The sequence below is a fragment of the Sorex araneus genome, chromosome 2, assembly GCF_027595985.1.
Source record: "Sorex araneus isolate mSorAra2 chromosome 2, mSorAra2.pri, whole genome shotgun sequence".
Taxonomy (NCBI): domain Eukaryota; kingdom Metazoa; phylum Chordata; class Mammalia; order Eulipotyphla; family Soricidae; genus Sorex; species Sorex araneus.
Window position 1 is genome coordinate 265,074,006 of NC_073303.1, and position 25,622 is coordinate 265,099,627.

At 62.8% G+C, this 25,622-nt stretch overlaps 1 protein-coding gene and 1 long non-coding RNA gene across 2 annotated transcripts; one reads left to right on the plus strand and one right to left on the minus strand.

Annotated features, from left to right (window-relative positions):
* Window positions 1–2,794: 2,794 nt before the first annotated feature.
* Window positions 2,795–3,911, plus strand: RAP2B (RAP2B, member of RAS oncogene family). Its single transcript, XM_055129138.1, has one exon. The coding sequence runs from the start codon at window positions 2,883–2,885 to the stop codon at window positions 3,432–3,434; it is 552 nt and encodes a 183-aa protein (XP_054985113.1). The 5' UTR covers window positions 2,795–2,882; the 3' UTR covers window positions 3,435–3,911.
* A 15,301-nt stretch (window positions 3,912–19,212) lies between these two features.
* Window positions 19,213–22,665, minus strand: LOC129402206 (uncharacterized). The gene is made up of 2 exons (XR_008628585.1): window positions 22,221–22,665; window positions 19,213–20,007 (listed from the first exon to the last, which is right to left on the minus strand). It is a non-coding gene; the product is annotated as an uncharacterized LOC129402206 (long non-coding RNA).
* Between the last annotated feature and the right edge of the window lie 2,957 nt (window positions 22,666–25,622).

Genomic DNA, 25,622 nt, shown 5'->3' on the forward strand with positions numbered 1-25,622 from the left:
TGTGAGGGGCTAGTCCCTGTGAGGGGCTCGTCCCTGTGAGGGCTCACCCCTGTGAGGGGCTCATACCCGTAAGGGGTGAGCCCTGTGAGGGGCTCATCCCTGTGAGGACTCGCCCCTGTGAGGAGCTCGTCCCTGTGAGGGGCTCATCTCTGTGAGGGGCTCATCCCTGTGAGGAGCTCATCCCTGTGAGGGGCTCGTCCCTGAGGGCTCGCCCCTGTGAGGGGCTCATACCTGTAAGGGGTGAGCCCTGTGAGGGGCTCATCCCTGTGAGGAGCTCATTCCTGTCAGGGGCTCGTCCCTGTGAGGGCTCACCCCTATGAGGGGCTCATCCCCATCCCTGTCATTATTAATAATGGTATTTTCTCTCCATGATGCACAATGGGGGGGGTCTCTGTTCCTAGCTTTGCCCCACCATGCAGCAAGGTGAAGAGATGATTTACCAGAGAGGGAAACTGAGGTAAGGGAGCCCAGGCCATGCCTGAGGCCTTAGGTAATAATTAGCCTCTGAAACCTGACATTAGTCCTCAGGCCAGTGACCTCAAAGCCTGTTCTAGGCTGTTCTCCTGAGCCACACCTAGCCCCGGGCTGCCAGAGGGAGGTCCGGTTGGTGCTGAGAGCAAATGGACATAACCAACCCCCTGCACATCTGCACATGGTCTGCACACGACTTACATGTGGTGTGCACATGGTCCACACACGGGCCACACGTGGGCCATGCACAGTCGCACGTGGCCACACACGGTCCAACATCTACAATGTGGACACGCTAACAAGACCATCCACCCTCCAGCTCAGCTCCTGACAGGGCTGGTCAGTGGTATTATGAAACTATGGCCCCAGGGGCTCCCACACCAGGCTGGACAGAAGCCGCCTCAGCGTCAAGGGACCCCAGCTCCCTGTGCTGAGCAAACCCCAGCCCAGAGCTCGGACGGGGGAACCTGCAGGGCCACCACCCAGGACGGCTCTCAGAGGGGCTGCGTGCAGGACCCAGGGCAGGGCTGCCTGGTGACCGAAGGCCGGACCTGCGTGTGCCACCAAAGTGAAGCCTGGGCCAGAAAGGCAGTGCAGGGACGGCAAAGCCTTCCGTATGGCTAACCAGGGCTCATGCTTGGCACCACATGTGGTCTCCAAGGACCGCCTGGATTGCCCTGAGCACAGAGCCAGGAGTGACCCAGAGCACAGAGCCAGGAGTCAGTCCAGAGCACAGAGCACAGAGCCAGGAGTCCACCCTGAGCACAGAGCTGGGAGTGAACCTGAGCACAGAGCCAGGAGTCCGCCCTGAGCACAGAGCTGGGAGTGACCCTGAGCACAGAGCCAGGAGTCCACCCTGAGCACAGAGTCAGGAGTGATCCTGAGCACAGAGCCAGGATTGACCCTGAGTACGCTGGGCGTGGCCCCAAATCAAAGCCTGACAACAGGGAGCTCTTGCTGGATGGGCCAAAGGGTTCAAGGGCTCCGCCAACAGGCTCCTGGGTGGGGCCTCTTTTTCCCAGGTGCACCTGCCCAGCTCAGGCAGGCTCTGGCCACGACCGGAGGAACCCCAGGGCTCTAATAACCGGTCAGGGCCTCCTCGGCCCTGCAGCTGGACTCGCCCCCGGCTGCTGGGATGGGGACGGGACCGGTTCCTGACACCCGCCCTAATAATCCAAGTTTATCAGAGTTCACCAAGCCCCGCGCGGGGCGGCGAGGAGACGGCTGGGCTGCACAGACCCGGCCCGAGGTCACGGCAGTGCGGTCAGGGGCCTGGCCCTGGGTGCTTGGGAGAGCTCCGGCCTGCAGGCAGGAAGGGGGCCACGGGGCACCCAGCTCGTCCCGGAGGGTGGGCAGCGGGGAGCCCTGCCCAGCACCCCTCGACACTCACGCCCACACCCGGGCTCCCGGGGACGCGCCCCAACAAGCGCCTCGGCGGGGACCCGGGCGCGCCCGGGCACGGCCCGGCCTCCGCAGCCAGCTGCCCGCAGGACAGGCCCAGGCCCGGGCACCCCAGCCGAGGGCCGGGCGGGGCGCTCGGGGCCTCGGGGCCTGGCAAGGACGCTGCCCACAGCGCCCGGCTCGGTGCCCGGCCCGCCTGCCTGGGCGCCAACGGCCAATCGCCGGCCGCGGCCACTTCCAGCCAATGGTCCGCGGCGGCGGCCAACGGGGGCGCGCGGGGACGCGCGGGGCTAGGGGCGACGCGCCCCCCCGAGTCTGCGAACGGGAAGCGGAGCCGGAGCGGGCGAGCCCGCGGCCCCCGCGCCCCGGCCGGAGTCCCCCGAGACCCCCGTGCTCTGGCCCGGAGCCGCCCGCCGCGTCCCGCGCCCCGGCCTGGAGCTCCTGCGGCCCCAGCGGCCCGACCCCGCGGCCCGGCCCGGAGCCCCCCACCGCCCCCGCGGCCCGATCCGTAGCTCCCCGCTCCCCACGCCGCGCGGCCCGGCTCGGAGCCCCCCGCGGCCCGGCCCGGGGCCCTCCAAGACCCCCGTGCCCCGGCCCGGAGCCCCCGAGACCCCCGCGGCCCGGCCCGGAGCCCCCCGCGCGCCCAGTGCCCCAGCCCCGCGCCCCGGCCCCGCGCGCACTGGGCATGCCCGGCCGCTGCGGCTCGCGTTCCCCGCTTCGGGCCGCGCCCGAACCCGGCCCCGGCGCGGGCGGCCCCCCAGGCCCCGCGACTTCTCCCTCGCGCGCCCGCGGGCGCCCGCGCTGAGGGTCCCGCGCCCGCCCCCTCCCCGGCGGCACCTGGGCAGCGCGCGCACCGCCGGCCCCGTCCACGCCGGCGCCGCCCCGGCCCCGCCCCCGGCCGGCCCCCCGGAACCGCGGCCCGGCGCACTGGGCATGCTCGCCGGGGCGGGGGGCGCGCGCGCGGCGGGGACCCGTGCCCGGCGCGCCCCGAGCCGCCGCCGCCCGGAGCCATGCGCGAGTACAAAGTGGTGGTGCTGGGCTCGGGCGGCGTGGGCAAGTCGGCGCTGACCGTGCAGTTCGTGACCGGCTCGTTCATCGAGAAGTACGACCCCACCATCGAGGACTTCTACCGCAAGGAGATCGAGGTGGACTCGTCGCCGTCCGTGTTGGAGATCCTGGACACGGCGGGCACCGAGCAGTTCGCGTCCATGCGCGACCTGTACATCAAGAACGGCCAGGGCTTCATCCTGGTCTACAGCCTGGTCAACCAGCAGAGCTTCCAGGACATCAAGCCCATGCGCGACCAGATCGTGCGCGTGAAGCGCTACGAGCGCGTGCCCATGATCCTGGTGGGCAACAAGGTGGACCTGGAGGGCGAGCGCGAGGTGGCGTATGGCGAGGGCAAGGCCCTGGCCGAGGACTGGAGCTGCCCCTTCCTGGAGACGTCGGCCAAGAACAAGGCGTCGGTGGACGAGCTCTTCGCCGAGATCGTGCGGCAGATGAACTACGCGGCGCAGCCTGGCGCCGACGAGGGCTGCTGCTCGGCCTGCGCCATCCTTTAGGCCGCCCGGCCCCGCCGAGCGCGCCGGCCCCGCGCCCCGCCGGCCGCCGGCGCCCGGGCCGCGAGGGACGCGGGGGGCCGGGGCGGCGCGCGCACGTGTCCCGGTGCGCCCCGCGCCTCCGCGCTCCAAGTTTCCAAACCTGCGGCAGGACGCGGGGAGCCGAGGAAGGAGCGGCAGGCCGGGAGGAAGAAGCTTGCGGGGCGCGTCTCCCTCCCCGTGTCTGCGCCGGGGCCGGCTGAAAACTCAGCCCGTCTATGCAAGGTTGGATTCTGGCTGCGGTGTGTCCGGTCCGGAGGATCGCGCACTGGAGCCGGGACTCGGCACCGGAGCCCGCGAGCGCCGGCCAGCAGGTGTCCGCCAGAGCTGGGGAGTCTATTTTGTTTACCTACTGTATTCAAGGGGGGACTGAGGGAGAACGCTAGTATTTTTTTTATCAGCTGTGAAAAACAAAACAAAAAAGTCAAGTTCAGGATCTTCGCCCGTGTGTGTGTGTGTGTGTGTGTGTGTGTGCGCGCGCGCGCGCTATTTTGTGTGTGCGCGCTGTGAAGTTTGGGCTTTTGTTGTTGCGCGGTGCTTGCCAATACCGTCTTGGTGACTCGCTCCGAATTCAGTACACAGACCTGGCAGCTGTGCGTCAGGGCGCTGCACCCCCTCTGCCTCCCAACTCAGCTGGTCCTGCCTCCGACGCCAGCCTGCAGGTCCCCCACCTCCTGCGTGTTCCGGAGGGGCGGAGACTGTGCCGGCTGTGGGTGCATTTCTGTGGCAGTTCCATTCTGCACGACGCGATCTCCTTATGTGGCAGTGGGGGGTGGTGAGTGGCGTTTTTGTTGGGATGGTTTCTTTCTTTGGCTTCATTTCCCAGAGGCCTTGGGGTATGCCCTACCCTCTTCTCTGCTGGTAAAGATTTTGTGGTGGGGGGTGTCTCTGGAGGCAGGAGTGGCGCTGTCAGCTGGAGGCCCGAGATCCCACCCAGCCGTGCCTTCTCTGCTGCCCACTCTTTCTCCGGAGACTTTTGATGCATGTGTCTGGGAAGATGCAGCCCCCCGGGTTGTCCAGTTCTGGAGTGGGGGGTCTCAGAGGCCCCTGGCAGCAGGCTAAGCTGACCGTGGGCCGGGCCCTCCAGTCCTGTAGCTCTGGAACCAGGCCGCGGTCTCCTTGGGCCGTGGCTCCCCTGTGCCAGGGAGGGGAGGGCCCCTCAGGGCTGTGGAGGGACTGGCCTCACCTTCCAGGGCCGAGGAGCCGCCCCGGGGCGAGGCCTCCCCTGAGCAGGAGGACCAGCCCGGGTCCAGGCTGGGGGCTTGTCCTTGGGTTCCAGGTGGGGGCTTAGGGCTCTGCGGACAGCCCTGGGCTTGCCAGTGGGACCTCTGGCTTCCGGTCCAGCAGTGGATGTGCAGGTCTCCAGACAAAGCTCACCCTCCACGGCCAGCAGAGCCAGGCCTCACTGAGCAAGGCCTCTCCAGAGCCAGGCCTCTCCTGCTTTGCCTTAATATGCTGCCGGGTGCCGGCGGGAAGTGCCGTGTCCCCGCACTGTCCTTGTCCCCTGCGTTCCCACGTCCAGCCTCCTGCCCACATGGAGCAACAGACTGCCTGCCGGGAGGACATGCTTCCCCCTCGTGGGGGCTGTGTTTCTGGCCCGGCCTCAGGAGCTGGTCGTGAGATGTGCCCGGGATCTCGGGCGCGCAGGGGCTTGGCATGGGCCCTGGGGTGAGGGGAGCCGGCCTGGGGCCGTGGGCCGGGAGAATGCTCCCATGGGTGGCCGCGTGGAGGTGTAGAAGGGGCTGGCCGTGTGTCCTGCACTTCCCGATCTGCAGAAGGAACCGGAGACCCCGTGGCCACTCCTTCGTCTCAGCGGGGGGGGGGCGGGGAAGGCTCGACGTGGTTTTGACCACGTGCCATTCTGTCTGACCGCAGGACCCTCTGCTCGGAGAGATAAGGGGCTGGTTGGAGGCGGGTCGGGCGGGAGCAGAGCAGAGCGGCTGCGTGTCCTGGGGTCCTTCCTGGGTGGTCCCCAAGTGAGTGCCCCAGTCCTGGGCCTCGTCCGTGAGGGTGGGGCTTCCTGCCCTAGATGCAAGCCCCCTGCCCCCCGCCTCCCCCCGGAGCAGCTGGCCTGGAGAAGGGGGCAGCAGTGGGCGGTGGGGGGCTGCTTGGTACCCCCCCTCGGGAACCAGCATCCATGCTTCCTTCCAGTGCTGCCCTGCCTGGCTCCAGGTGGGCCCCAGGTGGGCTCGGGTTCGGGATGGCGTCCCTGTCCATGCTGTTCTCTGGGCTCCACTCAGTGCCCAGCCCTCTGCCGCCCGCCAGGCCACACCCACTGCCTGGTGCCACCTCGGACAGCAGCTGCAGACCCTGGGAGACCCCTGGGCACCTCCCCCAGCTGCTGGTTCTGAGCCCTGAGCCGGTTCACGTGCTGTTGGGCTGCCGATGCTGCCAACACCGGGCCCAGCCTGGAGGATGAGCCCCCGGACACTGCCCAGTGTCCCCTCCCATGGGTGCAGCCGTCACCCCGAGGCCTGGACGCAGCACGTGCCACTGCCCGACTCTGGCCCTCCCTGCCAGCTTCTGTTCCTGAGATCAGCGAGAGAGGAGGCTTGAGAAATGGGTGACCTGAGAAATGGGTGACCTGTTTGCTTTCACCTGCTCAAGCCAGAGAGAGGCGAGGGGATGGAGAGTCCCACTGCCCGCCGGGGCGGGGGGCGTAGGGAGGACGGCTGCGCCAGGGGCACGTGGGATCCCTGGGCACCTCCGCCCGGAGCCCAGGGGCGGCTGCTCCCTTCTCCCAGGTGATGGTCGAGGTGTCAACACGTGTGTCAACACGTCCGCCAAGCTCGGGCCGCATCTCACCGGAGCGACGTGTGCACGGAGGAATCTTCTAGAAAGGCGGGTGGGCGCTGGGGCGCACAGCCCCTCTGCAGGGCCTCCCTGTCACAGGGCGGGCGGGCGGGCGGGGGTGGCGACGCCCACCTTCCCGTCCACGCGGGAGCCGCGGGTCCTTCCTGCTGTGCCACACAGGGAAGTTCCCTGCGCAGTGTCAGAAGTTTCCGAGACCCGCTGCTGCGTGTCCCGCACCCCTGGTACTGGCTGCGATTGACGAATCTTGTCTTCTCTCTAGAGGCTCCCGTCCTAGCAGGCCGTCCGTCAGGAGCGCCTCTGAGCTGGCACGGTTCTCTGTGAGCACAGGTAGAAATAAAATCGTCTCCAGCACACGGTGTCTCAGAGAACGGCTGGTCTGGTCACAGCGCGGTGTCCGTGCTGGTCCGGCCGTCACCCGGTGGCTTCCTGCTCGCTGGCTCACTCCAGCATCCTGGGGGCCCTGGGCCTGGTGCGATGCACGTGGGTGCGTGAGGCCCCAGGAACCGCCTGGGCCGGGCTGTGGCTGTGCTGTGCCGTCTGTGCCCCTGGATGAGAACAGACTGAAGCTCGTGAGCAGAGCCCCTCCCAGATGCAGCCTGGGCCCCTCTGACGGGCACAAGGGTGATTTAACCAACAGGGAAGCCTGGGGATAGAGAGAGTATGGGGGAGGGTGTGTCTTTCACGTGGCAACCTGGGTTCGATCCCTGGCACCCCATACAGTCCCTGAGCCTGGCCAGGAGTGAGCACTGAACACAGAGCCAGGAGTCAGCCCTGAGCACAGAGCCGGGAGTGGCCCTGAGCACAGAGCCGGGAGTCAGCCCTGAGCACAGAGGCGGGAGTCAGCCCTGAGCACAGAGCCAGGAGTGACTCTGAACACAGAGCCGGGAGTCAGCCCTGAGCAGAGTTGGGAATCAGCCCTGAGCATAGCTGGGAGTGACCCTGAGCACAGAGTCGGGAGTCTGCCCTGAGCAACGCTGGTGCGTCCGCAAACCAAAGCGAGGCCATGCCGTAAAGGCCAGTGCTGCCCAGGAAGGTTTCCTGTGGATGTGGCGTGTGTGTGTGTTCCAGGCCTCTCCCCGTAACATGCCCAGAGACCCCCACCGCACGCCAGCAAGGCCAGCGCTGCAGAGAGGCGGCCAGCCGGGGCTCACACACCCGCATTCCCGCTCCCGGAGTGGCCCCACCCGGGCGGCCGTGACTCAGGCGTGACTCAGGGCTGACCCGGGCTGAGGGCGGTGCCTGCTGTTCCCTGACTGGGAGCCCTGCGTGCTGTGTGACTGGGTCTGGCCGCTCCCTCTCGCTGTCCCGGGGGTTAGCGCACTGTCCACGCTGACCCAGGCCTCGAGTCGGCTCCTGCTGCCCACCACTGCCCGCTGTGCCTGTCCACGGCTCCGAGGCGCCCAGGGGCTTGCGGGGAGCCGGGGCCCCGCTAGGCGAGGGGCTGGCACGCGGTGATGGCGGGACGCGCACTGGACGCCGAGTCTCAGCCTTTGTGAGCTGGCGCCCTCCCCCCGCGGGAGACCCTGTGCCCGTGTGGGCGCGAGGCTGGGACTGTCTGATTCCGGTGACGTCCCTGTGTAAGTGGACGGTGGGGGGGCGGTGAAGCCAGCCCAGCTCTGCACGCCCTCCCGGCTCTCACCCCACCTCATCCCTCGTCCCAGGTGAGGGTCCCAGGCCAGCCCCGGGTGGCCAGGGAGGCAGAGTCTGGGGCTCGCTGCATGGAGGGGGAGGCCCTCCCTGGCAGGGCGGGCAGCAGAGGTGACCACCACTGAGCACTGATGTCCAGAGGGGCCACTCCCTCCAGGCGTGTGCGGCCACATGACTCGCCAGTTTCCCTGGGGAGGCCCCGTGTGTGCGGGCCCCTGAGCCAGGGGCCTGGGACCCCTGAAGTGTCAACCTCAGAGCCCGTGGGTACCGACCCCGAAGTGTGCCCTGAGCTGGCTCAGGCACACTGGACCCCCCAGGAGTAAGTGGGCAGCCCTCCCCCTCCCCCGACAGGCCCCTGGTCACTCCACACGCAGCCTTGGAAAGGCCTGTACAGGGCTGGAAGGGCGCACAGAGGGGGGCACTGGCCCTGCCTGGTCCGCCCCCACCCCGCGCCTCCGAGGGTCCCCCAGGCCCCACCAGGAGTGAGCCCCGAGCACAGAGCAGGAGGAAGACCCTCAAACAAACAATAATCATGAAAATAAAGGAGTTCACACCTTCTGGAACCTCTTTTCCCTGGGTATTATTCTTTAAAATATAGTTGACCTGAATAGAATTACAGCTGCTGCCCGAAATGCTGAATTACGTTCCCATGGCAACCATGATTTACTCCCTTACATAACTGCGGTGCTCGCCGGCTCCCCCGCAGCCTCACAGCGCGCGTGTGGCCCTTCCCGGCGGCGTGCGTGGGGGCCGGGACAGGACCTGCGGCGGGCCCTGGGGAGCGAGGCCCCGGGGACCCCGATATCCTCACAGCAGCCCGGGCAGGCGGCCCCCGGGACACCGCAGGGCAGCGGGGAGGCCAGCCTGGCACGTGGCCAGCCTGTGTGTGACCCCAGCATCACGAGTGGGCCCTCCAGGAATGATCCCGGAGCACAGAAGCAGGAGTCAGCCCGAGCATCCCTGGGTGTGGCCCCAAGGCCAAAAGAAAAAGATGGAAGAGTCCCTGGGAGCACTCCTGTCTCCCTCAGCTCACCAGGCACCACCACAGAAACGCAAACGCATGGGGTCACTCACGGGTCGTAGTTTCCCTTTCTCTGAGCACTTATCTCTGGGTTCCTCTTACATCTGGAGGTTCTGATTTCCTGGGTGGCAGATTCTTACCCGCCTCAGGACGCCCCGCTGGCCCCCGCCACACCCCCCGGTCACTGCAGAGCACCCGCTTCCCTTTCGCTCCCGCCTGCGCAGTGGCTAACTGGGAGGGCCCTGAGCGGTCAGTCAGCGCTGGGCCCGGCCGGCACCCAAGCCGCTGTCTCAGTTCTCCGGAGACGAGCGACAGCTGCGGGGGCGAGGCCTGGGCCGGTACGGGGCAAAAGGGGAGTCGGACTTAGTCTGGACGCCGCTGGACGTCCTGCCTGGACAGAGGAGTGTGAGGGCGAGAGGCCGCGGGCACGGGCGTCCCCACCGTCGCAGCCCTGCCCCGCCTCGTGGCTGCGTCACTACTTCAAACGCGAGATTTTTATTCTGGCTTATTTTGGGGGGGGGTGCCCCCCCCCGAGCAGGGCCCAGGGGCCCCGGAGCAACGTCTGTTGACTCTCAGCTGACCGGGCTGGCGGGTCACTTGGGGCCCGAGAACGTGGCGCTTCCCTGGTCTGCAGCCCAGCACTGCCTGGCCCCACACGGTCAGCTCACCGCCCGGCCCAGCTGCCCCTGTCCACCCTCAGGTTGGTTCCCTCTGGCCCCTTAGCCGCTCTGGGAGCAGGCCCAGCACGGAGGGGCCAGCCTGGTGGGCCAGAACCACCAGCAGGGAGCAAGGACTCCTGAGCACTGTTTGGGGAACTCCAAACAAAGACCAGCCAAACCGAAGGGCCAAAAGAATCATTTCGGGTGGGGGCAAGGCGTCGGACTTAGAAGGGGTTTGTGTTCTCTGCTCTGTCATGGAAACAAGATACTAAAATTGAACGCTCGGCATCTCTTAATTTGGGAAGTTTGAAAATGTGTCTGATTCCTAATGATTCATTTTGACTCCGCGAGTTCTTTGGTTCTATTTAGAATCGACTGTCAGCACCGAGAGATTTCACATCAGTCAGAATCTGGTTCCACTTAATGAATATCAATGTGCGATTCTCAGACTCAATTTAATTTTGGAACGCTCGGCTCCAAGAGCGGGTCCCAGCTAAGTAAGCGCCGCTCGCTCGGCCCAGAGGGGGAAAGGTCCCGTAAGGGGTGTGGAGGCCGCAGGGTCCCGCTCAGGAGAGCTGGCAAAGACAGGGGACTTCCCTCCCGTGTGGAGAAATCCGAGTGGGCTGATCTCAGCTGGGACCGGCTGCCCCCAGGGAGACAGACCCGCCGGCTCTCTCCTGCCGCCCTGGACAGCGACGTCGGTGCTGTCAGAGCCGTGTTGGACGGCCCTTAGCGGCAGTGCTCTCTGCCCGGAGAGCCAGGGGCTTCACAGCTTGTGCCAGCTCAGGGCTGTGGGAGTGACCACGGCCCAGGTGGCTGTAGTTAAGGCCAGGCCTGCGAGGTGGTCTCCCTACCAGGCTGCGGGCGTGCGAGGGGCTGCTCCTGGGCAGGGTGTGAAATAAATCTCGCCGTGGGCAGAGGCTCGTAGGAACAATTAGGAAGGTTTGACTGTGGGGGTACCGGGCGTCTGGGCAGTGGGGTGCTTCTGATTTCTGTAAAGCTTATTCAGCCATCCTCATCTATGAGTGTTTGAGCTGTGCTCGGGGCTGACTCCTGGCTCTGTGCTCAGAGCTGACTCCTGGCTCTGTGCTCAGAGCTGACTCATGGCCCTGTGCTCGGGGCTCAATCCTGGCTCTGGGCTCAGAGTCACTCCTGGCTCTGTGCTCGTGATTCACTCCCGGCTCTGTACTCAGGGCTGACTCTTGTGCTCAGGACTCACTCCTGGCTCTGCTTGGGGCTCCCTCCTGGTCTGTGCTCAGGTCACTCCTGGCTCTGTGCTCAGGACTCCCTCTCAGCTCTGTGCTCAGGATTACTCCTGGCAGAGCTTAGAAACCAAATGTGGTGCTGGGGATTTTATGTTCGTCTTGAGGGAAGTGCCTGATGCTAAGGGGGGTTTTACCTGCACTGTTATTTTTCGGGCCCAGACGGACCCCCTGAGGCCTCTTCCTGTAAAGCAAGTGACTTGCGCTGAGCCACCTCCCTGGCCCTGAAGACGGCTTTTGTCTTATTTTTTATTTTATCTTGATTGAAAATGTTTGTTTGTTTGTTGCTTTTATTTGTTTTGTGGCCATAAGCAGAGTTCTTGGTAGGTGCCAGGGGCAGCTCTGGGCAGAGGTGGGTCTACACGGTGCCAAATTCAAACCTACACGGCCCCTTTCCCCTCCCCCCTGCTTTCTCCCAGCTCCGTTCCTGCTGCTCAGCCCCTTCCCTGTGCCCTCCCCCTCCCTCCCTCCTTCCCTCCCTCCCTCCCTCCCCACTCTGCTCCCGCCCCAGAGGCCCCCTCCCCACTCCCCGCTAAAGATGGTCTTTAGTGGTGCTTTGTCACCTGCTAGCACAGGACCTACTGTCCTTAACTCTGAATTGTTTCCTTATAAATACGGCTTAGAATCAGGTAAATGGAGGTGAATTGGATCTCAAGAACGGAAAAGAAATCAGGTCTGAAGCCAAGTACCAGGAAACGGGGCTTGGGAGGGGGAGGTGTCCTCGCACACACACGGCCCAGCCTGAGTCAGGAGTGCGGGAAGGAAGGTGTGTGAGGGGCTACCTGCGGCTGAGAGAAGCGATTCCCGGCCGGCCGGGGCAAGGCTGGAGCGTTGTTCCGAGCCGGTAACAGCAGGGCCTTCATCAGCTTCTCCTTGTCCTGTACTTGCTCAGACACTGGCCGGGGACGCCCCGGGAGGCCCAGCAGAGAGTGGAGACTCGAGGGCTTGAGCGAGCCCCCACCCGAGCGCCGGCCTCGGGAGGCAGGACATGTTATTTAATTACTGAAGATGATTTATTTATCAGCAGGAGGATATGAAATAAATTCAATTTATGAAGATGGGTTTCATACTCAAAGCTGGCAGAGACAGTAAGATGAAAGGTTAAGTGGCTTCTCCCCAGACACTCAACCTTTCTCTTTATTTTCATTATCTTAACGATTTGATTCCATTAAAGAAATATTAAACACGGCATTTTACGGCTCCGGGATCCACCTCTTGGGCTCTCAGCTGCGGCTGACTCAAGTGTCCAGCTGAGACTCTGACACATCGGCAAGTTTTCATTCAAAAAATTTTAAGCTCTGCTTTATGTCAAAGTCACTTGTGCTCCACAAATTACGGGAGGCTCATCAGCCCATCGCTTGGTGGGTTGATTGGCAGCGGCAGGGCCGAGGTTCAGGAAAGGCCAATTTAGTCGATCCCACAGCAAGGAAGAGTTCAGCTGATGGGGCCACTCAGACCACGCTGGGCCCGGCCAGCTTCCGTGTGGGGCGTTTCCTCCCGGGGAATCCTGAGCAGATCCCAGGTGTCACCCCTGGGAACCCCACTCTCAAGTCTGTAGCAGTTTGAATTATTTTTCTCCAAATAGTCATTTAAGAAATAGTCTTAGGGGCTGGAGCCACAGCACAGCGGGGAGGGCGTTTGCCTTGCATGCGGCCGACCCGGGTTCGATTCTCAGCATCCCATAGGGTCCCCTGAGCACTGCCAGGAGTAATTTCTGAGTGCAGAGCCAGGAGGAACCCCTGAGCATCACCGGGTGTGACCCAAAAAGAAAAAAAATAGTTTTAGATATTAGAAGAATAAATCTGCTTAGAATCTAGGAATAAAACCTAGACTTTCTACAGTCTGTTGCTTGCGGTCACTGTTATGCCAGGTCTACACTGAAGGGCAGGAGTCCAGGGGCCTGCTGTCCACCCGTCCTCAGGTGAGGACAGCGGGCAGTGCCTGAACGACTTCCTGAGGGGCTTCCTGCGCACGGCCGGCCCCCAGCCCCCCCAACTAGGGAGCACCACTGGGTGTGGCCCCCGGACCAAAGTGAATCAATAAAAATATCCAAACACCCAGATAGCTGTGACGGGGGCTTCGAGGGGCTGGTCTGGCGTCCTGGACTGGTGCGTGATGCTTGCCTGAGTCCTTTCCTTTCGCTTCCCCGGTGTGGCAGGAAGTGGGTCTCACGCAGGTAAGGCAAGTGTCCTGCCTCTCAGCAGTCGACTCTCCAGCTCAGCAATGCCCCTGGGACGGTCACACCTCCCAGTGTCATTGCTCGTAAGGCCCCTCCTTTCGCTTGGTTTGAAGAGATCATTTCTCCCGTCATCTTTCTCTCTAGGTTTTTGTTTTCCCCACTTGGCCATTCCATCCTTTTCTTTCTCTGATGAACCAGAGAAATTCCTCCGGGCCTCTTTGGTGCCTGGTCCAGTTGCTCTCCGCATGGACGCCTTTGGCCCGGGTTTGTCTGAGTTGGTGGGCGGAAGGCTCTGAGGCGTCGCTGGCAGGTTGTACCTTCCCGGATTCGCCCTAATCCGCCGAGCCGGGTTGTGGAGGCCGACCCCTGCTCAGGCCCTGCCCAGCCCTGGCGGCGGTGAAGTGACCAACGCTCTGGGTGCTTGTGGGATGGACGTGTCCACCTGCGCGCTCGGGATCTCGGCTCCCACAGGGGTCCTTGGGGACGGGTCACAGCTGGGCAGCGTGGGCCGGGGGAGCTCGGGAGGGTCGGACGGGCAGCAAGGCCTGGACCCACCGCCCTGGGCCCGCCCTTGAACTCTTCCTTCCTGCCTCCCTTCCATGGACCTGGCCATGCCACATGGCTGGGCAGAACCCAGTCACGGGCGCGTCTACACAGCCCACATCCTTGCCCAGGTCCTTCCCTCGAGGGGCAGCAGCCGGGACTCACCGGGGCAGCCAAGGCGCCAACACGCAGCCCTGTCTCTCCCTGCCGCTCCCTCTCCCTGCGGGCTCTGTCCCCTCCACAGACCGAAAGGCCACCACGGGAGAGGACAGTCCACGGGCAGCTGTAGGGAAACCGTGGCTCTGCACAGCCAGGGCAACCGGGCCCCGTGGCCAGAGGGCAGCCGGGAGGAGATGGACAGAGGCAGGAACAGGCCTGCGGGAGCAGCGAAGGGTCCAGCACTTAGAGCAGCGTCCGGCGGCCACACCTGCGTCCCTCTGGCTAGAGCAGCGTCCAGTGGCCACACCTGCGTCCCTCTGGTTAGAGCAGCATCCGGCGACCACACCTGCGTCCCTCTGGTTAGAGCAGGAGCCCAGCAGGTGGACAGTGGGTGCGTCCGGCCGGGTGCTGCGTGGTGGGGCCGCAGAGGCCCGCTGCCCTTCCCTGACCCTGGGAGTGATGCCCGGCTACGCCCTGTGAAGGGGAGCTGAGACCCCTGACCCCTCTGGGTCGGCGCTGGGGCTGCTCGGAGTCCCTGGGCACGGGTCCCGGGGGGCCAGGACACCCACACAGAATCAAAGAGTCGCCCGCGAGGGGTCAGCTGGTCCAGCTCGGCCTAAGCGCTGGCCGGACAGAAGCCCAGGCCGGGGCTCGAGGCAGCTATGGGGACCTGGGGCTCAGGCAGGCAGGATGTGCACGTCCATCCGAGGGCCCAGGGCTGCCCATTGGGCACGTGGGGGAGGTGAGTCCTGCAGGCCCGAGGCCAGCTCGTGGCCCGGCGGGCACTAGGGGGTCTCCGTGCGGCCGGTCCCTCCCCAGGCTCGGCCCAGCAGGGTCGGACCTTCCCCTCCTCCCGTGCGGCCGGTCCCTCCCCAGGCTCGGCCCAGCAGGGTCGGACCTTCCCCTCCTCCGTTCCACCCCCCCCCCCCCCACCTGGGACTGGCCCAGGCCTCTGGCCGCCCGGGGACCTGGGTGCCCCCCGCAGGCCAGGCCCTGCCAGTACAGTGGGGACAGGACTTGCTGCCTCCCACGCGGCCAGCGGGCGTCGGGGTTCATGCGTGTCCTGGGACCTCGCCAAGGGAGTGGCCTCAGGAGACCCCGGGCTGCTTCTCTCGTGCTCCCTGCCCAGGACGCTGGCCCTGGGCCGGCGTGCTCGCCTGCAGGGTGGGCCCTCGGTTGAGGCCGCGTGCTGCCTCGAGGGGCCCTGCAGAGTGGGCAGTGAGGAGGGAGCAGGGTGGAGGTGAGCCGAGCTTTGGCACGGGGCCTACAGCCCGGGGGTCCAGCCGAGGCCCTCGGTGAGGGGGCGGGGGCGCGGTCTGTGCTCCGACACCCACCCAACTCTGCACTGTTGTGACGAGGAGCTAGGCGCGGGCCAGGGAGGCTGGGGTCTTTGGAGACATGCAGGGCCTGGGGGTCACTCGAGTCCAGAGCCTGTCTGTCCTCGCCGACCTCAGTGAGCTCTGCCCCCACCGGCCCAAGTGCCCAGTGCTGTGGTGGCCACAGCTCGTCCCCGAGACTCTCACCGCAGGAAGGAAGATGGACACAGCCGCAGACGGGGCACTGCAGGGGTGGGTGCCAGCCAGGGGCTGCGCTGGGGGCCAGGCGGGCGGGCAGCACTGGCCAGGACTGCTGGTCAGGCCGTACCGCCGGCCTTCACCCCCCTGGACGTTCTCCCCCCGGCCTCTGCTCCCAACAGTCTGACTCAGCTCGGCCCCTTCCCGCCTCAGGGGGAGTGACCACTCTCCGCACGTGCATCCCCCTGTCCCCAGCCGTGTCCCTCCTCCCCGGGCCTCGGGGGACGCCGGGCAAGTGAGCAGCAGCTGGTGGGCACGGCCGGGAGCTCTGCCAGCTGTGCAGGCCCACCCCCGCCGGCCTGATCACTGGCCCTGCAGTCCCGGGTGGACGGCACGTCTGGGTGAGCCCGGGGCAGGGGCTGACCCCATCAGCCGTGAGCAGACGCGCAGATGCTCTGAACCCTGAGTCTGGGAGAAGGTTCCAGACTCGGCCAAGCCCAGGAGCCAGGCCAGCCCCCCCGCGGGCGCCCTCAGAACTCCCCGGGCTCAGGCCCCATCTGGGCGCCCCCCTCAGCCTGCAGAAGGGTCACATGCTCCAGCCTCACCTCTGCTGCCGCTGACCCCTGACCTCACCTCTGGGCACCCCTGCGGGTGGTTCTGACCATCCCATGCCCGACCCCTCCCCGGCCTGAGACCACTAGGACTCACCTGCCCACCCCCCACCTACCCTGCCCACCCACCCTGCCCAGGATGCCGGGGATGGCCAGGGTGGGGCTGTGAGCCCGAGTGTCTTGGGGTCCATGTGGTCGATCCCGAGGCTCGGCCTGGGGGCACACTGGGCAGGGAAATGGACACGAGCCCAGGCAGTCCCAGGTGGGGCAGGGCAGGGGTCCCCCAGTGCCCAGGCCCGCACCCCGTGGAGAGGCGGAAGGAGAGCTCTGTCCGAGCGTGGGGCCACGGGCACCCTGTCTGGCGGTCACAGCACTGGTCTGGGCGCGGCCACGGGGCTGCCAGCAGGCTCGGGGACGCCCCCGTGTAGGACTTGGGCTGGCCACACCGGGAGGGGTGCAGAGGGGCCGAGACGCCGTCCCTGGCCAGCCCTGCCCTGGGGCCCCCGGGAGGGGCACGCGTGGCTCAGCTGTACACTCCTTGGGACTTGTGGCCATGGGGCTGTGCCTCTCGCCTGGGCCAGCTCAGGGTCCAGTGCCCGGGGGCCAGTGGCCTGTCGGGACTCTCCCTCTTCCCAAACAAGCAAGCTGGCCGGCAGCTCCGGCCGAACCTCATGGCCCACTTTGGGCTCTGGCAAGGGAAGCGGGCGGGGCCGTGTCCAGCCCAGGTCGCCACTTCAAAGCCTTCCTCCCGGGGTTATCGCACCGGGCAGCTGCGATCGGCTGACGGCCGGCGCCAGGCGGGAGGCGAGTTTATCTGTCCAGATCAGCCCTGCTGGCCACTCAGGCCAGCTCTGGGAAGCCCAGCTGCGCCCCCAGGATCGGCCTGTCCACTCACCTGGCTGCTCTGGGGAGGACGCTGGCTTCCCAGGGGCAGGGAGGGGCACTGTAGCCGGCCGCACCGGGGCTCTGTCTCCCAGGAGACCCTCCCAGGGGGCAGAGGAGCGACACTCACCGTCAGCTGCTCGAGAGAGCACTGGACAGTGTCCTCTGGAGAAGCGGGGCGTGGCCAGCATAGTGCAGCTGCAGGGCGGACTCGGGTCTCCCCGTGGCCAACCCGTTTGACCCCGGACCCTGTGTGGTCCCCGAGCACAGAGCCAGAGGACCCTGAGCACCGCTGGGGTGGCCCTGAGCAAGCCAGAGCGGCAGGCAGCCCCAACGCCCAGTGAGGGACGGTCCTGGCCGCCGCCTCCCACAGTGCTGACCTGCATGGCAGCAGTTGAGACCGGGCTGACTCATGGACCGAGCACTGTCCGCCGAGCTCCCCAGCTGCAGCCTGAGGCCGAGAAATCAGACGTCCTATGAGCAGTGGGTGGGCTCATAAGGTCTGGCCCGTGGCCGGTCAGCCAGACCCTGGTCACTAACATCAGCCCATCAGCCAGTCAGATCAGACACAGTCAGTAAGATCTGTCTTGTGGTCAGTCGAATCTATCCCATGGCAAGATCAGTCCCATGGTCACTAAGATCCGTCCTGTGGTCAGTAAGGTCAGTAAGGTCAGTCTCCTGGTCAGTAAGGTCAGGCCTGTGGTCAGCAAGGTCAGTCCTATGGTCAGTAAGGTCAGACCTGTGGTCAGTAAGGTCAGCCTCATGGTCATTAAGGTCAGTCCTGGTCAGTAAGGTCAGACCTGTGGTCAGCAAGGTCAGCCTCATAGTCAGTAAGGTCAGACCTGTGGTCAGCAAGGTCAGCCTCATGGTCCGTAAGGTCAGACCTGGTCAGTAAGGTCAGTCTTGTGGTCAGTAAGGTTAGCCTCATGGTCAGTAAGGTCAGTCCTGGTCAGTAAGGGCAGTCTCCTGGTCAGAAGGTGAGGCCTGTGAGGGAGCCACCATCACTGACTCAAGCTGGAAGGAAGGACCCCAGGGAGCCCTGGGTCAGGTGGGAGCTTCTGGAAGCTTCTGGAAGTCTCTGGAAGCTTCTGGGAGTTTCTGGGCACTTCTGGGCATGGGGGGCCTCACAGCATCCTGAGTGCTGCAGTGCTCGGGGGTCAGTGAGCAAACAGATGTGGGCACTAGACGGGCCCCACAGCCACACAGAGGGCTGGGTGCTCTGCTCACACTCAGGATCCGACACTGGGTGGGCGAATCTACAATGCCAGAGGGAGCCCCCAGCAGCCTCCAGGGCCGAGCACCAGGCTGGCTGGTCCCCAGGGCAGGGGACAGGCCTGGCTATCCCAGAGACAGCGGCCTGTCCTGGTCAGTTCTCAGGAACAAGGGCACAGTCCTGGTCAGTTCCCGGGACAGGGGACAGTCCTGGTCAGTTCTCAGGGACAGGGGCACAGTCCTGGTCAGTTTTCAGGGACAAGGGCACAGTCCTGGTCAGTTCCCGGGACAGGGGCATAGTCCTGATCAGACACATGCATGCACATATACACACTCATGCATGCACACACAGGAATATGCTCACACATATCTGTGTACACATGCATGTACACATATGCACAAATACATATGCACACACATGGCATCAGCATTTGGAGCATGAAATGATTCAAATCATACTTGAGTTTTGATTTGGGGGTTGCCCTTTACTATGATAAAATTGTAACTGAGTATTCAGAATGCATGCGCCTTGGTGTCTCATTTCCAGAGTTTCGGTCATCCCCGTGTTGTTCAATAGAGATCCCCGAGCACTGTTGCTCGAGAGCTTGGACAAACTACCTGCTGCCCCTCATTTTCTGGCTCTAATTCTCCACTCCAGTGTGGCAATTCTGGAAACAAAATCCACATCAGTTAGTGGCTGTGCCTACTCAGAGCTGAGAGGGCCTCAGTGCAGGATGCAGGCCTCCTTCCCTGCCCGCCCTGCCCGCCCCAGGGGCCTGAGTCCACCGTCCTTCCCCTGGACACCACCGAGGGCTGGGTGGTCCTGCTGGTCCCTGCCTGTGCGTGAAGGCCATCTCTGTACGGGGCTGGGGGGCTGATGATTGTGGCTGAGGGAGCAAGGGGACTACCCCTCATTTATTTATTTATTTATTTATTTGTTCATTTATTTATTTATTTATTTATTTGCATTCCATTTTTTTTTCTTTTTGGGTCACACCTGGCGATGCTCAGGGGTTACTCCTGGCTCTGCACTCAGGAACCACTCCTGGTGGTGCTCAGGGGACCACATAGGATGCTGGGAATCGAACCCGGGTCGGCCGCGTGCAAGGCAAACACCCTGCCCACTGTGCTATTGCTCCAGCCCCTGCATTCCATATTTAATAGATTCAAAATGTTGCTGATTCTAAGACATCATTCTTATATATTCCACTAAGAAAAAAAGTCGTTCTACTAATCAGACCACCAGACATCACTGATTCATTTATTTTATGTGACTGAAGCCCAGTCGTGAGCAACTTTGTAACTGTGTGTCTCACGTGACTCAGTAGAAACAAGGGAGAGAGCAGGCAGGTCCCTTTCCGCACGGTTCCCGCCACAGGGAGGCACAGAAAGGCAGTTCTCGCCTTGCGGGGGCACCCCTAAAGGTGCTCTGGGCTCATCCCTGGTGGGTGTGGGGCCTCCTGTGTCAGACAGGTGCAGGGCGAGTGCCCCCACCCCCCGCACCAGCTGACCCAAGAAGACGTGGCTGCCTCGGCTCACAGGAGCCACCGTCCAGTCAAGGGGCCCAGTTAGCTTCCGTCTAAACAGCAGGTGCAGAGCGCTGGGCCCGTCTCCCCGAGGACGGGCGCGAGTCCCACCCACGGCGCCGGCTCTTGCTCCAGTCTCTGTCCCGGAGAACACGGCTGTGTGGGGTGTGGAGAGGTCTGAAGGCAGCCCCTCTCCTCGGCACTTAGTAAGCACTCACGGTTTCAAGCCAGAGCCCTCAGCATCCCCATTAAGCCCAGGCTGACTTTTATAACTTGCTTTTTAAACCTAGATTATAAGCCTTGTTGTTATAAGCACAGTATTAGAGAAAATGTCGCCGTGTCACCGGGCTATTAGGTGATGAGGCTGAGGAAGCGTGTAACCGGGGAAGAGTCTCGTTGGATGGGGAGCACGGGCATCAGCAGGTGTGAGTGAGATGCGGCATTCGAAGGGGCCACATTTGCCTGTGGCCATCCCTCATCTCTTCTGAAGCTGCAGGAGTGAAGGTCTCTTCCAGTAGGTCCATATGGAGTAAGACAGGAACAAGAAATATTAAAAAAGAACAGATACACAGTTAATACCCTAAATACAACAAGGATTCTTCTGCTTTCAGTAAAAATTAAAGTACTTTATAGAGTCTATCGTAATTTGAAAATGTATGTTGAAAATCTTCACATTTTAGTTATTTTTTCCCAAGTATTTGTATTTCTGGGGGGGCAGTACCCTACTCCCGTTAATACTTGTCAGTGAAGAAACACTTTGAAATCCTTTACATTATAAGAACATTGGGGCATGGCATCGTACACACGGAATGAGCTGTTTTTCACAGCTATTAAAATAATTTTCAGAACTTTGAATAATGTAAAACATTTATGTGGTATAATATAAAATGAGTATAGTTAGATCCCAATTATGAAATAAAAGGTATAGAAGATTCTGGAATGAAAAACGTGAATTGTAAAAGAACTGCCTCTAGGTGGTTTGGGGGACACACTTTGAAAAGTATATAATTTAGATAATTATATAAACCATCGTTGCATAATTTCCCTATTATACAAGAAGACACTCCCTTACAACGGGAGCGCAGGCAAACCCCTCCTTAGCTCAACGTCTTGGTCTCAGGCTCTGAGTTCAATATTTGCCCGGAGAGGGCTCAGAACTCTATCCTCAAGTTCTTGCTAAACTGTTACAAAACAACAACTACAACAAGCATGAGACGGGACATTGTCGTCCTCATTCTTATAGAAGACATGACTGGGCTGCCCAGAGAGGTTGAGGAACTCTTCTGAGATCACACAGCGAGATACCCCCTCCCACTTTCCATCAGGCTGCAGACAGCCAGGGGGACTGAAGGCTCGGTACTGGCCCCCCTGTCCAGTGCCCCAGTGAAGGCCGCAGCAAAGCCCCAGGGCCTAGCTGCAGGGGGGCAGAGAGGCGAGTGCTCACCTCCCAGTGCTCCATGCATGACTAGCTAGGAGGGAAATTCCCGAGAGAGGCTGAAGCAACTGAATCAAACATGGCTACTGCTGGGTGGCACTTAGCCAAGCCAGTGAGAGGACGAGATGACGTTCAGTCCAGCACCCGACACTCACGCTGGGGCAGGTGACACCTGTGCAGAGCACTGTGGAACTGTGTGTGCACGTGTGTACATGTGTGTACATGTATGTGTATGTGCATATGTGCTTGTGCATGCATGTGCCTATATGCACGCACGTGTGTTCACATGTGTGCATCTGTGTGCAAGTGCGTGCATGTGTGTGCATGTGTGCCTGTGCCTATGTGAGTGCACACGCGTATGTGTGTGTGCACGTGTGAATGTATTTGCATCTGTGCGTGTGTGCATGTGCATGCATGTGTGTACATGTATGCATGTGTTTGTGCATGCATGTGCTATGTGTGTGCACACGTGTGTGTGTGTGCATGCATTGTGCCTATGTGCGTCTGTGTGTGTGTGTGTGTGTGTGTGTGTAGTGCTGGGGTCGGACTCCGGGTCAGTGCGAAGCCCACGTGCAGGGCCAGTGCTGACCTGCGCCCAGCCGGCCCCATGAGCCCCCACGAGTGATGTCTGACCGAGGAAAGCCGCCCTGAGGCAGACCCCGGCTTCCCCCTTCCCCGCCTGCAGTGCCCGTCCTGGGGAGAAGGAGGCAACCGCATGGCAGTCTGCTGCCCGTCCTGCAGCCCCAGCGGCCGAGCCTGGGCCTGGGGCCGCCTCACTTCCGCGCTGCCTGGCTTTCCAGCCCCGGGAGCCCGAGGTGTTGGGTGCCAGGGCGAACAGTCTGGCGGTGGAAGGGGCTCCATTTGCTCACTTTCAGTTTGGTTTTGGGTTGGGGCCACGTCGCAGGCTCAGGACTTACTCCTCCCTCTGTGCTCGGCACCCGCTTGCAAGGCGAGTGCCCACCCACAGCCCGCTGACTCAGCGAGGCGCTGACAGAAGCTCCTTCCCGGCTGGTCTGGCCCCCTCCTCCCTGGGCCCCTCGAGGCGCGCTCGCTGTTCTGTGCTCTCGGTCTCCTGTTTACTGCTGAGCCGAGTCTTTCCTCCCTTGCTCTCCTGGCCTGGGACCCAGCACCCGGCCAGCCGGGAGACTTGGGCGTCCTCCTCCTCGTTCCGCGGCCTCTGCGGGCCGCTGTGGGTTTGCCTGCCCGGAACCAGAGTTCTGCTGGAAACGCTTGCTGGAAACCCTCCGTGCTCGCTCCCAGCCCCTGCCTGGCCCACCCGAACTCACCATCGCGGTCATGGTCATGGTCAGGTCATGGTGTGTCTCCCAGCCCAGGGTGAGACGGCTCAGGGACAGCCAGGACCGGAAGGTTCCTCGAGGGGTTCTGCCCTTGTCCCCGCTCCCGGCTGTCCTGGGCAGCTCCTCCTCCTCCTCGTGGCCCTGGGGCTGTCCGGCCGTGGGCCCGTCTGCACTGGTCAGCAGCTGCATGTTCCTGCCCAGTGCTGGGTGCTGTCCCTGGCCGTGCAGCACGAGCGGGACCCAGGGCTGCCCCCCCCAGCGCCCCCGGGAAGCCGACTCAGCCCAGCAGAAAGGTCCCGGACCCACGCCCCGGCCTGGACTTTGAGCCCCTGCCCTCTGGCCCTTTGCCTGGCCTGTCCAGGAAAGGGACCCCCACCCCCACCAGGTAGCCCGTCACTCAGATCGTCCACTCCAGCCGCTTCCCCGAACTGTGGGGCCTCCGTCCCTCCCCTCACCAGGCTTCAGGGGTCCCCCAGGAGCTGGTCTCCGGTGCTGGTTATTCTCTTCCCAAAGCAGGGGGCGTCCAGTCCGAGAGGACGCTTCCCGCCCGGCTCCCTCCCCTCCCTGCCGGAAGGAAGCTCTGTCTGTCTGCCTCTACAGGGCAGGGCCCAGGACGAGCAGCTGCTCGAGCCCACAGACTCCCTGCACTCGGACGCCGATGAGGAGAGAGTCAAATTTAGTCATCACAGACGGAGGCAGGACGCGTCTCCATAGCGACAGACCCGTGCATCCGAGCTGAAGCCACCCCCGTCCCGGGAATTGTCCACGATCTGCTCCCTGCGGAGCTCCAAGTGGGAGAAAAGTCCAAAACCATCGTTCCTGAAAACCGTCAGAGTCAGAGGGGAAATGTGCAACCAGCCCACCCGCGAGGGTCGCTCCTTCCCGTGCCAACCCTCTACAAGTCCCCCACGAAGGCGCCACGTCGGGCCTGGCCTGTGAGAATGATGTGAGTGTGGAGTGGGTGGACGTGTGTGCACATGTAGCCGTGAGTGTGCAGGTGAGTGGACATATGTGCATGTATAGCTGTGAGTGGGAGTGTGCAAGCATGTGTATGTGCAAGTATGTGTATGCAAGCATGTGTGAGTGTGTGTATGAGTGTATGCCAGTATGCGAGTGTGTGTGCAAATGTGTTCGAGGGTATGTGTGGGTATATGAATGTGTATGTGAAAGTGTGTGAGTGTGTGTGCAAGTGTGTGAGTGTGTGCGTGAGTGTGTGAGTGCGAGTGTGAGTGTGTGCGAGGGTGAGTGTGAGTGTGTGAGTGTGTGTGAGTGCGAGTGAGTGTGCGTGAGTGTGTGCAAGTGTGTGAGCGTGCGCTAGTGTGTGTGAGTGTGCGCCAGTGTGTGTGAGTGCGAGTGTGTGAGTGTGTGAGTGTGTAAGTGTGTGCGAGTGTGAGTGTGTGAGTGTGCGAGTGTGAGTGTGTGTGAGTGTGTAAGTGTGTGCGAGTGTGTGAGTGTGAGTGCGAGTGTGGGTGTGCGAGTGTGTGAGTGTGAGTGCGTGAGTGTGCGCGAGTGTGTGAGTGTGAGTGCGTGAGTGTGTGAGTGCGAGTGTGAGTGTGAGTGCGTGAGTGTGCGCGAGTGTGTGAGTGTGCAAGCGTGTGTGCGTGCACTAGTGTATGTGAATGTATGTGAGTGTGTGCGCCAATGTGTGTGAGTGCGAGTGTGTGAGTGTGAGTGTGTAAGTGTGTGCGAGTGTGAGTGTGTGTGAGTGTGGGTGTGTGCGAGTGTGTGAATGTGTGTGCGAGTGTGTGTGTGTGTGCGCGAGTGTGTGCGAGTGTGTGAGTGAGTGCGTGAGTGTGCGTGAGTGTGTGAGTGTGAGTGCGTGAGTGTGTGTGAGTGCGAGTGTGAGTGTGTGAGAGTGTGAGTGTGTGAGTGTGAGTGCATGAGTGTGTGAGTGTGAGTGTGAGTGTGTGAGTGTGTGCCTGACCCGCCTGTGGGGGCCCTCAGATGCGCCCTGGCTCCTGCTCTCTCTGCTCCTGTGAAGTGCCTCAGTGCTGGGCGGGGCGACCCCCTGTGATGCCGTGGGGCCTCTCGGCAAAGCTGCCCCTTCACTCTGGAGGCTGGAGCTGGGGACTCCCCCAGAGGGTCGAGGGTCGGGCAGGACACGTGCCGCTGGCAGGTCTCCAGTTGCTAAGGCGACTGCGGGGGAGACTCCCCCTGTGACTTGTTCACAGACAGAGAAGGGCTTGGCCTCTCGTCAGGGCCCACGCAGAGACCACGCGTCCCCCGGGCCGACACAGCTTCTCCACGGCACGTGGCTCCCAGGGCACCTGGACAATCTGCTCCAAACCCCAATCGAGCCCCAACTGAGCACCGAGCAGGAGGCTCCCACGTGAGGCTGGGGCTGCGCCTTCCCTCTCTGCGGAGCTGGGCAGGACCCGGCCCCTTCGCCCTCACTCTGTCCGAGGGTCTGTTCCTACCCCGCCAAATAAACCGCTGGTGTTGCATGCTGGGAATTGCTCTAGAGCCTGGGAAAGTGGCCTGGGGTGAGGAGGGACGTGGTGACTGTTAGTGTCCACGCTGGGGGGGGCAGGCTCTCCAGCCAGCATCTCCTGTGCACCCCTAAATCCAGCTCCTCACACCTGGACTCACAGTTCCTGTGTCATCCTTAAATACAGAGCTAGGAGTGACCCTGAGCACAGCACCAGGAGTCAGCCCTGAGCACAGAGCCAAGAGTCAGCCCTGAGCACAGAGCCAAGAGTCAGCCCTGAGCACAGAGCCAGGAGTCAGCCCTGAGCACTGCTGGAATGGGTCAGAGCAAACAAGAGAGCGAAGAGGCTGAGGGCAGCGTGGTCCTGCTGGCGAGCAGGGCTGGACTTGACTTGGCGTGGGCTTGTGGCAGAAGCCACGGTCACCCCGTCGAGGCTCCTCACAGAGAGACTAAGGACCCCGGTGCTACTAGCCGTAACGAAGTCCCCACAGGAGCAGAGAACAAGCCCCTGTGTCTTGCGTCTCCTTCAGGGACCCCCGGCTCGCCCCGCCCCAGCCCTGCCCACTCTCTCTCTGGCTCACTAGGGTCCCAGTGCAGCAGGGCCTGGAGAAGGGCTGTCTCCTCTGGTCAGCAGGGCGGCGTGTGCGGAGAGACGCCCTGTGCTGCGGCCCCCTCACGGTACCTGGGGGGCCCTGCAGAGTCCCTCTGGGGCCACTCGGTCCACACACCCCAGGAGCCGAAAGTCCCAGAGCCTGCGTCTCCGTCACACTCGTTAGAGGAAACACAGCCTCCGTTATCGCCTAATTAAGACTCTGGTCGCAGGAGGCTGCTGTGGGAAATTAATTTGACAGCCTAAATTAACGTGCGCTACTTCGCCAATTATCTCGGATTTATTCTGGAGAAGCTAAGCAAGTATTGATTCATTCCTCCGGTCTCCCTGAGTCATCACTTTCTAAGTAAAC